Source organism: Malurus melanocephalus, unplaced genomic scaffold (genome assembly GCF_030028575.1).
Source record: "Malurus melanocephalus ecotype Western Australia unplaced genomic scaffold, MMel_1.1 scaffold_689, whole genome shotgun sequence".
Taxonomy (NCBI): domain Eukaryota; kingdom Metazoa; phylum Chordata; class Aves; order Passeriformes; family Maluridae; genus Malurus; species Malurus melanocephalus.
In genome coordinates, this window is record NW_026623921.1 from 5,444 (window position 1) to 20,278 (window position 14,835).

A 14,835-nucleotide genomic window follows, 5' to 3' on the forward strand; every position below is an offset into this window, starting at 1 on the left:
CAAAATGAGACTTTGGGTCTCCACTTGTACAAAATACCAAACCTCTGCAAGTGTTTAATTCAGGTGTTGTTCTAATGAAAACTCAACTGTTTGTTTCCAAATGAATGGGCATGTTTTAACACACTTTCTGAAAGCAGAAAAATAAATGAAGAATGCGTTTGGATTTGTTAATTACAATCAGTTTACATTTCTAATCTCTTCTAACTTTTTAAAGTATCACACGGGTTTAGATTACACAAATACACTTCCATAAAATTCTGCTTTTACCTGAAGCATACCCCTGCAATAAGGTACACATAGAATTGTGCTGAAAGTCCAACAAAGCAGCCTCTGCCTGTTCTCAGCTCACATTAASTGAGTCTCTGGCTGATATTTCCATGGAGGGTATGCTGATCTTTCCAGTAGTGTCAATAGAATCACATTACTGCTCCAGTCAGCATTTTCTAAAAGCTATTTGGCAGCTCACCATTCATCCCCTACAGTTAGATTCAACACTGTTTACACCATCTGATAAACAGAATTAGTTGTATAAAAATTTAAGACATACTTCATTATTTTTCTAAGTGTGGTTAATTTCAAAATAAAATGCTGTATCTATTTTAAAATGTTACTTTTTTTTTTCCTTTGACCATGAATCTTAATGCTTTATTCGTGCTATCTGAGTTTTTACCAAAATGCCAASAGAGTATTTACTGCATAGAAATCCCACAGCTCATAAAAGCTGTACCACAACCCATCTGGTGAAAATCAACATTTACATGAAGAGTAGCTGGTATTTGTCTAATCCTGCCCTGGGAAATATTGTGCCAGCAAATTGTCATCATCTTCTGAAATTATTGAATTGGGCCCTCTATTCTATTTTCCTTTGTCACTTTGAGCTGCACAGGCAACTAAAGTAGAATCAGCAGTGATTGTAAGGAAAAAGCCAAGCATTCCCAGCAGACAGCACCTTCCCACTCGGGATTTTGTGTCCTGCTGTGTGGCCTATTTTTAATACAACTCAAATAAAAATTCAACACAATGTAAAAACAAACAAACAAACAAACAAACAAACAAACAACCCAACCAATACACCAAACCCCCCACAATTGGATTCTCTCACCTTTGGCTTCCTGCTTAGCCCAGAATTCTCTCACTATCCTAGTGATGTGTCTCTCCTCTCTCAGCTTCTTTTGCCACTGACGCAGCTCTTGTATTTCACTGTCACAACGCACCTGGRAAAGGGGAACAGAAACCCAAAATTACTCCAAATTGTGTCACCCAGGACAGGGACACCATTGTTTACACAAGGCTGTGGMTGGGCAAATACATGAGAGTCATCCTCAGGTAAAAGCACAATCCCAGAGGTTCACAGTGTGCAGCTTACACAGAAATAAAATCCACATCATTATRTTTTCAGCCAATTATGTCTATTAGGGGATCACTTTGATTACCAAGGACTCCTGAGAATGAGATGCTAATTCTCTGAGTTAACTAAAGTTTAAAACCTTATGCTGAAGGGTTTCAGGACCTTTAGAAATCACAGCTCTATAAAAGCAACCCACTGACCAAAACAAGAGAAGAGGAGCCTGAAGGGTAACACAGAAGGAAATTCATTCCYGATTCACATCTGCCATCAGCTGCAAACAGACTGAGTGGCAATGCCACCACACAGCTTTCACAAACAGGAGAGCTTTAATCTGTGATTTAAACTGGACTGCATTCCATGATATCTGCTCCTTGTCAGTCCATCACCCCATGAAGGACATCATTCTGCTTCCACAAAAAAATGTCACAGGCATTGATTCCATTTAGATTTAAGTTGAATTTTTCCAGGGTTTTTGTAATGGTGTCGTTCCTGCTAAAATAAATTTCTCCTGGACACATTTTTGCTTGCAGGAAGACAACTATTTAGTCTCCTAGAAAATGTTCAAGTCAAATTGTATTTATTTTATTCTTGCATGGTATGGTGAAGGGTTTGCTCTGTGATTTGAACTCTGTTATGTGCTCTTCTCCWTTACACTCTCCTTTCCTCACGCTTTGCTGAGATACACACAGAGCAAAAGAGCACAGCTTAGTTYTCCACTAGTTATAAAAAAACCAAACCTCAAAGAAAACAGTATAAATTATTTATCAAAAGTATTCTTTCCACCCAGAATTTTCCTCTGTAGTGCAGCTAAGAGTGCAATAAGCAGTGGCTGAACTCCCCTCAGGAGAAGATAACTCTGTGCCTCAGAAATACAATACAAGGTTACAGGATCAATAAAAACAGCCAAGGCTTCCACTCACTGACTGACATCAGACACCTCTTAGGCTCCAATAATATCCCATTATACTGATATAGTTCTCTAATATCTTCTATAAAACTTACAAGGATTTCTTACAAGGTTGCAATGAAATTTTAAAAATTAAAGAAGTTACAGCTACTAATGATATCTTCAGCTACACAAAAATACAAGATAATTTTCTATTAAATCCATCAAATACTATTTGCAAAAACAAAATATAATGCAAACACGGAGTGATTTCTTTAGAAGTGCAAGAGATATTTTTTCTTTTATGCTGCCATCTRTGCTTTTATAAGGTAAATAATTCCCCATTGCATGGAGTCAGTTTGTGTGCACAGGAAAGGGTTAAGGGAATTCTTGTGGGACACAAGCACAGAAATGACAGCAGTGGAAGAGGCAGAAGACAGAAAAATGACCACTCTGTATCTAAAGACACAATTTCTGAAAACATGATGTGTCCATTTACAGCTTCAGCTGTGTTTTGGACCATGGCAGGGCCACGGTGATCTCCGAACACTGAAAATGAGGACAATGATTCTAACAGTTAAAAGATAAAATGCAAATATATTCGATTCTGTACTGTCTCCCTAAGCAAATAAAACAGTGCCAGTGCAGTGAAATCCATGGGGATRCAGAGTTCTGAGATAAAGGCAGAGTCAGACAGACTCAAATACTCCAAAGTCAGCATTAAATCCAACAGTAARCATGAGCTCCCAGAACAAAGTGTCTTTTTAGAAGTGACCAAAAACATGGGAAAAAATACAGATATGCCACCTGCAGTAAAACAGGTGACAAGAATGTAACAAAATACAKAAAAAATGTTCCAAATATGCTTAATAGATTATGGTTGAGCATAGTTATTCTAATATAGTTTAGCATAGTGTTAATTCCTTGGAAAGTACTCTGTTTTGAAAGCAGACTGCAATTTTACTGTGATTAAAAAGCCAATTTTACTGTGATTTAGCAGCAAAATCTGCAGGCAAACAAAGAGAGAGTCAAKAATTTGTCCAAGCAGCTGCTGGGTCTGCACCACACCTGAGCCCTCTCAGCTTTGAGGGACAGTTCACTCCTCCCAATCATTGGGGTGATTCTACATTTGCTGGAAATAATTGTGAATATTTTTGTGACCTTCTCGTAACCACAGCTTGCTGGAAAGCATTTTCAACTGTGATAGCAAAGAGATCCAAATAGATTTRTTGGAAAAGTGCCTGGAAAATTGACCCCTATCTGATCCTGCCTTGGTCTGGGATGGGCAAGAGCCTCAATAAACAAGGATGGGAGAAAGTGAAAAGGAAGAATTCTGATGGCAGAGTTGTCTCATTGAGCCCTCCTCCCGGCCCTCTCAAGATGATTTCTTCCTTTCTGCAGTCTCCTCAGAGAACTCAGCAGTTGTATTTTCCACTGCTATTTGTTCTGGAATTCAGCTCTTGAAATTAAGAAATAATTGTCAGARTGCCCACCAATGTCTTCATAGAAAGACTGTGGCAAGGAGCTGGGTGATGGCAGCMTTAATTATCACTGCAACAATTAAACAAGTGTTTTTCTGAAATGTTCTGCAGGTAAGGAGGAATGCACTGTTTTGAATGTGCTTTATTATCAGATTTCTCAATATTCTGTACCTACAGCTTTATTTTTCCCCTTTACATAGAAAAACCTTTACTGCCTGATCCATTTTTGCATTCTTTGCCATGTGTTTTTGGAAGCTCAGACAGCCAGAGGCAGCAGAAACAAGTGAAGTCTCAAGAGGAGAAATGATGCTCAGTCTGTTATGTAACCAAATAAACTCTACTGCCTAAACCATTACAGTCAACAAAATACCCCAAAATGGTCTCAGTCCATGGAAGATGTGTTTGGGAAGAGCAGTGATAATGTACCTGACTCCCCATCACAGTGACATGTACCTGTGTGCTTGTGTTCAATTATTCATCACACTGGGCAAATTTTYATCTCAATAAAAGTGTTTAAAAGYTCTAAATTCTCTGAATTATAAAACAAGGTTTAATGAAAAACCCCAGAAAAGAGTTTAAAATTTTGACATAATATCCTTAGATGAAAAACTCATTATTTGCAAGTGTTCAGTTATTGTCCCTTATTAACATGAAATCAGTGTTAGCTGACAGAACTATTTATTTTAAAAGCAAATGATCTGAATTCTTTGGTAAATTTTCATAACATACTTACCATAAATGTGATGAAATCCCATTAAACTTAGTGTTCACCTAATCTGCCAGCCCAAGGATAACACATTGCCCTATGTCATGATTTGTTACTAATGATTTTTTATTTTTTATTCTGACTGCAATTTTTGATTTTTAAAACTCCACGTTCTCTCATCTCGAATAAGGTAAAGCATTAAAAGCTAATTTTATAGCCTGAATTATTTTTATGTCTCCTCCCTTTTACAGCTAGAGTTTCCCTCTCATTTCTGGGAAGTGGTTTAGGATGATAAACAGCAGTGTGAGAATTCTGCAGTTYCTCTACACAAGGCAGGACTGTGCCCTTCACCTCTTTCAGAGAAGCACAAGAAATGTGAGCACCATTGCAGTGTTCAGAGCCAGAGCTGACATTGGATAAAAACTGCCTCRTGTAAAGGATGCCTGCAGGGATCTGTCAGTGCTCATCAGTGTCACTGCTGAAGCTGTTTAAAAAAGGAAAATAAAGGAGAACCAACCAGCAAAAGGGTCACAAAATCCATCAGTCAATAAGAACATTCCCAGGTATTTCATCACCTTTGGCTGCASAGCACATTATAGGAGCATTTATCTATTCCTGCTGGTTCAAAACAGTGGAGAACTCAACAGAGAGTGTTTTATACTGATTGGTGTTTAAAGAACACCTGACAGTCAGAGATTCTCACTGTCCATTGTTCAGGCTTAATTTTACTTTGGAAAATTGAATTTCTGTGGATTTTTAGTTGAGGAAAACAGGGAGATTACATCAGCATAAATGTCTGTGAAAAAACTGTAGTCACTGGGCATAAGGCAGAGCAACATCCAAAGCCAATGAACCATAGGGGTCTCAGCAGCTATTTATAGTATCCCCTACTTAAAATTTATGTAAGGATTTTCCCTGGGGCCTTCACAGTYCTACAGTTTTCAACATCAAGCAAAACAATTCCAGATTACTCTTACCCGATAACCTCTCCAGAAGGACTGAATCAGGAGGCTTGCTTCTTCTTCTGAGAGAATTAGAGACAGAGGAACTGGTGGTCTAGGACTTAAAAAAACCACTGGTTTTAAACTGACAGCCTATAAATGTAAAACATTTCTTCCCTAACAGTATATTTTACCAAAGAGAAATATTGTTCAGGAGCCTGAAAGACACAGTGTCTATGGCTCTGAAAACAAAATGCACAGAGAAGATCTCCATTGCAAATACATTGTTATATACACTACAATAAWGTCTTACTCAAACAATAAGATTTGTGGGGCTCTCAGCAGCTCTGTCCTGGGCAGGACGTGCCCATTTTTACACTCAGCTCTCCTCTGCTCCCATTCTTGGCCGTATTTTGGAGTCACAAAGCGTGGCCTCAGCTTTGTTTCTGTAGGACCAATATTTATGGAGTCTGTGAGAGTGTTTGTGGTCTTGGGCTGAAGGAAACCAAACATGGACCTGTTCCAAAGGCCACTCGTGTCAAGGGGAAAATTTCCATCTATCTTTGTGTACTTTAGGTCAGACTGTGCATGCTGAAAACATGAGAAACTCCCCTTARTGCTCTAACAGCCACAGCAGGAAAATGCCACAAAGCACTAATAAGTTTTCAGTTTTCTCACTGCCATTTTGATAACCTTCAYATAAATTAAGGCATTTTTAAATGCCTCAGGTATTGCAGCCATCAAACCTTCACCCCCATAAAGCACCATTGCAAAATAATTAATAAATAGTTCATACAGAAATATTAATTAACAAATATTTCATACAGAAAATTTCTGCAGTTTTTCAACACACAGTTTTTAAGTAGAAAAAAAATCTCCTTTGTTAACTTGAATTCTGCCCCATTACTTGAACGGCAATTTTTTGCCTGGAAAAACATAGAATAATATCCATAGAGATGCATTTGTTGGGCTTTCCTGTAATTACAATAAAATGTTATTTAAAGCTCAAATTATTGAAGAAAATTAAAGAATAAAATATAAGGCAAATCGAGCACAGTCCAAGCATGGCAGGTTGAAACACAAACCAATGCAATATARCAGTGTGCAGAAAGCACAGCCTGTAGAAACTGGGCATATTATGGAAAGGAAAAAAATCAGTCACCCGTGCAAAATGAGCCCTATTGGCCATCTGAGAAGTGACAATGAAGTCAACTGTAAAGGCAGCTGAGACCAGCAGGCTTCACCTCATTAAAATACTGGGGGAGGAAGAAAAAAATAATCAATGTATATATATATGTGTATACAGATATTTGGCAAAAAGCCACTACTCCAAATTTAGTAATCATTCMTAGACACGTATATCTTAGCTGCCCACTTCACCAAAGCCATGATAAATTTATTTTCTCTGTGTCTGCATTGGTACACACAGACAGATCAAACCAGGAAATGTCTCCTGAACTGAGCAGCAAGAAAATATCTTCCATAAAAAAGGAGCAAATGCAGATTAAACAAATCTTTCAAGCGCCAGGAAAATACTTGTGCTACCTGACAGAGATGCATATAACACTGTCTGTCATTGGAGTGAGGGCCCAGGGAAGGCTGAACAAGGCTTTATATTATTAAATTTACATGACTGTATGGTATCTGTGTTTGTCAGAGCAGGGAAACAGTTTTTTATTGGTTCATTCATATTTCTTTCATTACTATGCTAAAGAAGGTCAGGAGATGATGCTGCCATGTTACTCAGAGTGTCTATGACASAAAAGTCAAATTTCAGAAGGATCAGATTTTGCTGCCTTTGCCTGGCCCCGACTCAGCACCCAGAGCTTGGTTACATGCAATTGAGTTTGGGGCTGTTCAACCAGAAACACCACTGCAAAATGCTGACCAAAGGCCACTCTGGTGCTCATTAGCATATTTATAGGATTACAAACCATCCCCAGCTCTATTTCCTTACTGGGTTATAGCAGCAGCCTGGGATGGAGGGACAGGAACTTCACTTTGTATCTCAGCAAGTGCCCAACCAAGGGGGCTGATTTTGTGCCCAAATTCAGATTTGCACCCTCTGAAGGGTAGAGCTGTCCTGTAAGGCAGCAGAAATGTCTGGGATGKGATGGGAGATCAGATCACAGTCAGCACTGCTCCTCCACTGCCTTTGCAATCTGCTCCAGGAACTGGGGTTCCCAAGGGATGGAATTTTGTGTCAGTGCTGCAAATAAAACACACAACTCAGTGGAAGGGAAGGCACCTGCACTGAGATATCATAACAATCAGTGCACTAAAGCTGGAAACAAATTCCAATTTTACAATTTTACAATTTTACATCCTTTGCTTACAATAACCAGGTTTTGAAGGTRCAAGGTTTGCATTTAAAATTCTGAAAACTGATGCAGCATTTGGGTGTCCTAATAAGGGAAAAGTAGGCTGCAAGATCTCATTTAGAAACACATTGTACAGAGTGGAGCTCCTAAGACTGAGGCTTTGGCTATTCTTAAAAAAAAAYTGAGCTTCAAAGAAGAAACTGGAGGCACTGGAGGAGAGCCAAAAAAGTCATACTCAAGTATGGAATATATTAAAAAATGCTGGATCTCTGATAGAACAAAAACAATATTTCTCTGGGGGTTTTTTTGGGGTTTTGTTTTTTTGGTCTTTTTTTCTTGGTTTTTTTGGTAGTTTTTGTTGGCTTTTTTCTTAAGCATTAGGACTGCTTGGCACTGATAAACCCCTCAGCACAGTTAGGATAAGGGTGTTCCCCATCAAATTTGACCAGCACATTTTAGCATACTGTTTCTTAAACTCCTTCAAAAATAGAAATGAAAATGACACAAAAAAGCATAGAACCAATTACGTTTTAARTGTGATACCTGGGAGGATATAATAATAAACTATTTATGACATATCCAGAAGGACATAATAATAAATTATCTTATTTTTATTCTTATTTAATATTGCAATATCTCATTTGCTCCAATAATGTTTACTTGTTAAATCTGTGATTTTAAGATACGTTCACTAAAAGCTGTCATTTAATAATGCTTTTAATTATTAATAATTAACAATTATTATTTTAAGGGCCTCCTTCTTCAGAGGATTTGAGATTGAGTGTATCACCTAGGCAGGACTGTGACACTCCAGTGTCCTTGTGGTGCTGTCACCACATTATTTAGGRGCAGCAGCACAAACAGAAGCTGTGAGTCACTCAGGCTGTGATTCCACAGTGCATTTCTCTCCTTGGCAAAGCTGACTGCAGCACTTCCTGCACCACCTCAATATCTCAGCAGCTCATTTCTTTARTTCACCTTCCTCAGCCCTGCAGTTTAATCTCTTGCTGGTGCCAATACACAGGTTTTGCCAGGTGAAGCAGACTGGAGGAATTACTGTGTTTTCAATGCCTATAGAAACCCTCCTCACACATTTTGGCAGAGATTCCCAGCTCAGAGTAGGTCCCTGATCAGAATAATCAAACACCCAACCAAACAGACAAGGTGATAYTGGGGTGAAGGAGGAGGGGACCATTTTTACCAGCTTTACCTCCAAGAGAAATGTTTGTAAAACTTTGATCTGAGGGRATTTTATCTTTGGTACAAACATCCATCCTCCCAAATCCACGGAATCAAAACTGCATCACTGACCAAGGGCTTAGGGAACGAGTACAAATCAATGCTGCAGTTCCTCTCACTCTGCAAAGCACAAAATCCCAGCCTGAGGTGGGGATCTCGTTGGGAGAGCTGTGTGTGACAGAATCAAAGCCATGTCCCACCCAGGGCAGGTTTGAACAGCAGCAGCAGCACAGCACAGTCACTGAAAACGTGGAATTGGAGATTCAATGGTCATTCCCCAAAGGTGTCCTGCACTGCAGAAACTCCCTGCACAGCTCGGGCCAGCTCTCAGAGAGACAAAGGGAACCTTTTGACACAAGTGCAGCTTGTCCCCACAGACCTGGGACACYCAGGGAGCTTTCCTCTTGCTCCATTGGGTCTCCGGGTTCCAAGCATCACATATCAAGAATTCAAAAAATGCTCAATTTCCACTTACATTGTGTAATAAAGTAAGCATTTGTACAAAGATATTAATCTCTGTGTTTTCACCAATTATCAATCCAGATTCCAATTACATTTTCAAATTGAAAATTTTCTTTAAAATCTGACCTCTGTAGTTTTCTTATTCTCTCACTGTGAACTCCTCCTCTACTTTCCTCACACAGCTGCTATATTTTAAACCAAATGCAGTCTCAAGGACAGTAACATTTCCTTCAAAACTATTGTGCTGCTTGGTTCTACAAAAATAACAAGGACTATATGACTGTGCTGCCAAAACAAGTGTTCATTTCTCAGAGTCACAAATGGCTGCAGAAATGCATCCTGCCAAGGGTTGTTAGAGGCATTCTGAAAGCTGCTGCTTACAGCAGAGCAGGATTTCTTGACTATACCCTCAAAGATTTCCACAGTAGGAAGCAGCACTGAAAACACTGCTTCACTCCTTAGTATGAAGATATTCACAATAGTTCTGACTATTCAAATGTCCTGCATTCCACAATTAAAATGTTTAGGAATTCCACATTCATTTCTCTGTGAACAATTCCAGTACAAAGTATCTTGTAAGTAATACCCTGGCAAGCTAGCAAGCATCTCATAGTTCTTTGCTGCACACAGTAAAGGGCATTTTGAGGGCACAGTTGCAAAACATTGAAGTTCCATTACTTTTTTGGGATAGCAGGGCAAAAGAACAAAAGGAGAAAAGGTTACTCTGAGTACTGCAATAACTTACTGGTCCTTTAGCCAGTCCTTAACAAAAGGAATGGAAAACAATTCTGTGAATGACTCATCTTTCTTCTTTGGGTTCTTGCTAAAGAAAAAGGAAAACAACTCATATTAATTTAAATTTCAGCTATTCAATTTGCAAATTAATATCTTTGAATCATTGAACGTACTTAGTAGCAAAAAACATGATTAACTTACTTGTATAACCACTCAGTTAGGAAATCAGAGGCAATAAATTTGGTTCTTTTTCCCTAAAGATAGAAGATAGTTTCAAATTATTTATTGTCTTTGGACTAGTCATATGTTTAAGCTAAATTGACTGCTTCTATTAAATAAAATATACAGTACATTACTTTGTCTACTTTATTATTGCTACTGCCAATGGTCAGTGGCTCAGCCAAAATTTTAGAAAATTTGTGGAATGGTTTCAAGACAAACTATGAGTCAGAAAATTCACATATATCATCTTGATACATGTTAGAGTGCATTTAGAACCAATATCTCTCAATGGTGCTCTCTCTAACTGGAAATTCTATTGTGAAAAAATTAACAGAACTCATTTATACATGAAAATGTGTTGTAAATGCCTTGCCATGTTGTTTAAAGTTCTGTTAAATAAAGACTTCATTTCTTCCAAGACATAGAAGGAACATTGATGGGATATTGTTTCTCCTGCATGAAAGCAGCTTGAGGATGCTGTGAATACACAGAGCTTTCCATGGATCACTTGAGATGTTAAATGTGAGCAAAAGCAGAGTCTGAGTGTCACTGCACAGCCATTCCCAACCACAGCCTGAAACTGCCTCCCATTTCTGAGTGAACCATTCCAGAGAACCAATTCTACACTTTGACAACAACATTCAGTTTAATCTAGCAGTTGTAATTTACTCTGTTTTAAGTAAATTGCTTTTCCTTTGCAATGGGAAAMAACTATCAGAACAGAGTTGTCAAAACAGCCATCACCAAAGGATCAAATTCATCTTGTTTTATCCTTGTTAGAGGCACTGAACTTAGCAGAGACGAATTCAATCAAGCTGATTTTTTTTTTGTTATTTCTTTGCCAGGAAACAGTTTATTTTGCTAGWGAATTAAATCATTAGTTGCACAGCAGTCAACATTTATAAAGGGAAWAAATTACATAAATTGACCTGTCTTTGACACATTGCTCCTATGCTGCGTGAATCAGGATAGAAAACAGGAAAKAGCTGTACAATGTGTATTGTTAAGCTGCAGATGTGTTTATAAACCAAAATTGCCATGSTTGGGGAAAGTAGCAGAAATGATGGAAGACTCCCCATACCCAAACCAACCCAGGACATGTCATATTATTGTGTTGGTTTTCTTGCAAAAAAWCAATWAAAAAAAAMAACTGTCTRTGAAGTAAAAGGTTGTAACTTGGTGCCAGTGATTTGAAATGAAAACTACAAACTGACCTCAAAACACTTCTCCTTCTCTACTTCATGCAGCAGGGCAGCCAGTCCAGGTAAGAGCACAGGGAATATGTAAAACTCTAAATATTGTCGAGGAGAACCTGAGCAAAACAGGACACCTTCATTTGATTTCACAAAGACACAAACAGGAGATTGTATTTACAACACATAAAGCCAGAGCCAGACACTTTCCCAGCATCATCACAGATTGATTCAGTTTAGATACAGCCCCTGCTCTGTGTTCACTTCTCCTCAGCCACGAAACACAAACTGCAGCCAATTCCAAAGGTACACCAGCAGCGAGCCTCAGCCATGGCACATTTGATTTTCAGTGAACAAACTCAGACACCAGGAGCAGTTCAGTCACAGGAGTGCAAAGCTCTGTGGACTCATTYACCCTGACAGGAAGGAATCAGCCTGTGCTGAACTGACCACTCTGGTGTCTCGTGCCCTTCACAATCTGCATGAGCAGAGGCAGTCACAAAGCTCAATTTCTAGACAAAGGAACAACAAAAGGTTCTATTTTAGTGGTGCTGTGATTTCTTTGTCATAATTGCTTCATACTTGCCAGATTCTTCARAAATTTGAACCTGACTCCATATACCAAATGATTTCCCTTTCAGAGGGCTGATGGGTTGGGACTTCTCTCCATTCTGGAAATATTCAGAGTTTGGTGTGATCAGTAAAATTAAGTCATAGGAATGTTCTCCTCTGGAAACACAGCTGAAACACCGAATTTATTCTCAGCTTTCTACCTTTAATTGGTTCATAACTGCCAGAAAAAGGTCATAACTGGRAGGACATTATTTATATAAAAGCCAAGGGTAACACTGCTTCTGWCTAGCACCAGGAACTCCTAATGAGCAAGAATCAACAGAAGACAAAATGAAGGGTTAAAATGCATAATAGAAACACATTGCTGCTTGGTAAATTTATTATAAACTATAGAACCTGATAAAAGCAGAAGAACAAAACTTGAAAACTGTTTCCACTCTAATTTCAAATCATATGGGTAAAAAGTACTTTGACAGCAGTTTTCAAATTCAATTGTCTRTTTAGTCTATTGATCCTAGTTTTGCATAATTAATTTAAAGGAAGAAATGGCTGCCCTTTCTGATTTCTGTGGCTAAAGAAAAAGTCATTTATTCAGAAGAGAACAGAACTACCTTAGCTAGTCAGTGCTACTGGTTTGTAAAGCACAATTTGAGATTTCTTCCATGGACCAAGTGGCCAAGCTGGTTCCCTGCTTTCAGACCAGGCCTAACCATGCAAATCCCACACAAGAAAAGGTGTTGGAGCTGTTAACACTCTAAATAACAAATCCTGTCATATGCAAGAAAACCAATCCCAGCAGTGTTCAAGATAACAGACTCCTACTCACAAGTTTTTGGATCAGGGGGTTCTCCAGGGGGCACCTCCCCAAGCACAGGAAGCACATATTGGGCACCAGGATCAGCTGCAGGGGCAAAATCAAACTGTTCCATGGGTGACGGGTGCAATATTCCTGCTTCCAAAGGCACCTGTTCAAAATAAACACATCCCTTCTAACACCCCAACAGACCAGACAAAGATACAAACCAATCCAGAAGGAAAATTATAAGGTCCGTTAAAAATATGGGATTGTAATTTCTGATTCAAATATTGCATCATTTATGTATTTTCTGAATATTTGAAAACATATAATTACACTTTCAAAACTTGTGCAGTTTCCAGCACAGTAAAATAATCCAAACCTAACAGCAGGTACATGACTCCTTTTGGGACAATATGGTGAGATACCACAACTTTCAAATATTTTATCCCTTGTAAGACATAGTAATTATTTAGAAATGGAATGCACCACATTAGAGTTTGCTATGAAAACGTGTTATGGGAACTGTCTCATCTGAACAGTTGGACTGGAGCGATTGAAAAGCAGGCGGTGGGATGAGACCACCACACTTGAAACAACTGGGGCACTGACCACAGCTTTGAGGGTGTTTGATTACCCTGATTCCAGTGCCCACATCTCTGTCACTGATCCCACATCATCTCCATCACCCATCCCATATCACCCATCCCATCCCACATCTCCATCACCCATCCCACATCTCCATCACCCATCCCACATCTCTGTCACCCACCCCACATCTCCATCACCCATCCCACATCTCCATCACCCATCCCACATCTCCGTCACCCATCCCACATCTCCATCACCCATCCCACATCTCCATCACCCATCCCACATCTCCGTCACCCATCCCACATTTCCATCACCCATCCCACATCTCCGTCACCCATCCCACATCTCCATCACCCATCCCACATCTCCGTCACCCATCCCACATCTCCATCACCCATCCCACATCTCCGTCACCCATCCCACATTTCCATCACCCATCCCACATCTCTGTCACTGATCCCACATCTCCATCACCCATCCCACATCTCCGTCACCCATCCCATGTGGCACTGAGCTCCTCCTGAGTCCTCACTGCTCTGTGTGTGCCTCAGCCCTGGCTCTGTTTCACAGCACCCACAGGGGATGCCAGCCCTGCCCATGGAACAGCCAAAAGGCAGCAAGAGGCACAGCTCAAACACARCTSGCCATCTCATTTAGGATAGCATTASCCASRTTGCTTTAAATACAAGCAATTTTTTAGAGTATTACATTTGTCGGACCAAAGAAGTTGTTTGCAAAATAATAGTTTCATTTGCATTCTATKAATGAATCTACCCTGTGGGTACCTAATTTTCAAGTTTAGTTGTTTAAAATCTTTTCAATCCAGTCTTATGTATTTTTACTTGAACTGTACTCACTGATTTTTGTTTTGATTTAGGATCTTGTTTTGGCTGAGGAACATCTGAAAATTGAGGCTGTTCTGCTTCATGCTCTAAAAGTTAAAAAAAGAACATTTACCAGAAAACTTAAAAAAAAATGTTCTCCTCCTAAACCAATATTAAATGTATTTAATTAGGTYTGAAAGAACTTAGTATGCAGTAAACATTTGTTTAACATGATATCTAACATGTTCTAAAACAAGCAAGAACTTTACAGCCTCTTTTCATGTCCACTCTTGAGCTTTAGGTCAAGCGCAAAGTTCTCATTGATAAAAGAACCACTTATTGGGAAAAGGGTTTTTAACTAAAATAATAAGTTGAAATATTTCAACACAAGTATAATATGCATGTTTGCACAGAATTAACCATTGTTTTTACTAGCAGACAATATTGCTTTTCACATTGGATTCCTCTACAAGCAATTAAATCCTACGGATGTTGCTGAGTATTACTGTGCCCC

General features: G+C 39.0%; 1 protein-coding gene across 1 annotated transcript in view; it reads right to left on the reverse strand.

The window, feature by feature from the left end:
* Positions 1 to 949: 949 nt before the first annotated feature.
* IQCK (IQ motif containing K) overlaps positions 950 to 14,835 on the reverse strand; it is a gene marked incomplete at its 3' end in the record, with an annotated part of 16,688 nt that continues 2,802 nt past the window's right edge. Inside the window, exons 2-8 of the mRNA XM_057384169.1 lie at positions 14,355 to 14,428; positions 12,934 to 13,072; positions 11,556 to 11,653; positions 10,321 to 10,373; positions 10,130 to 10,207; positions 5,399 to 5,483; positions 950 to 1,214 (exon numbers count right to left, since the gene is read on the reverse strand). Coding sequence (XP_057240152.1) covers positions 950 to 1,214; positions 5,399 to 5,483; positions 10,130 to 10,207; positions 10,321 to 10,373; positions 11,556 to 11,653; positions 12,934 to 13,072; positions 14,355 to 14,428 — 792 coding nt within the window. The remainder of the gene's footprint in view (positions 1,215 to 5,398; positions 5,484 to 10,129; positions 10,208 to 10,320; positions 10,374 to 11,555; positions 11,654 to 12,933; positions 13,073 to 14,354; positions 14,429 to 14,835) is intronic.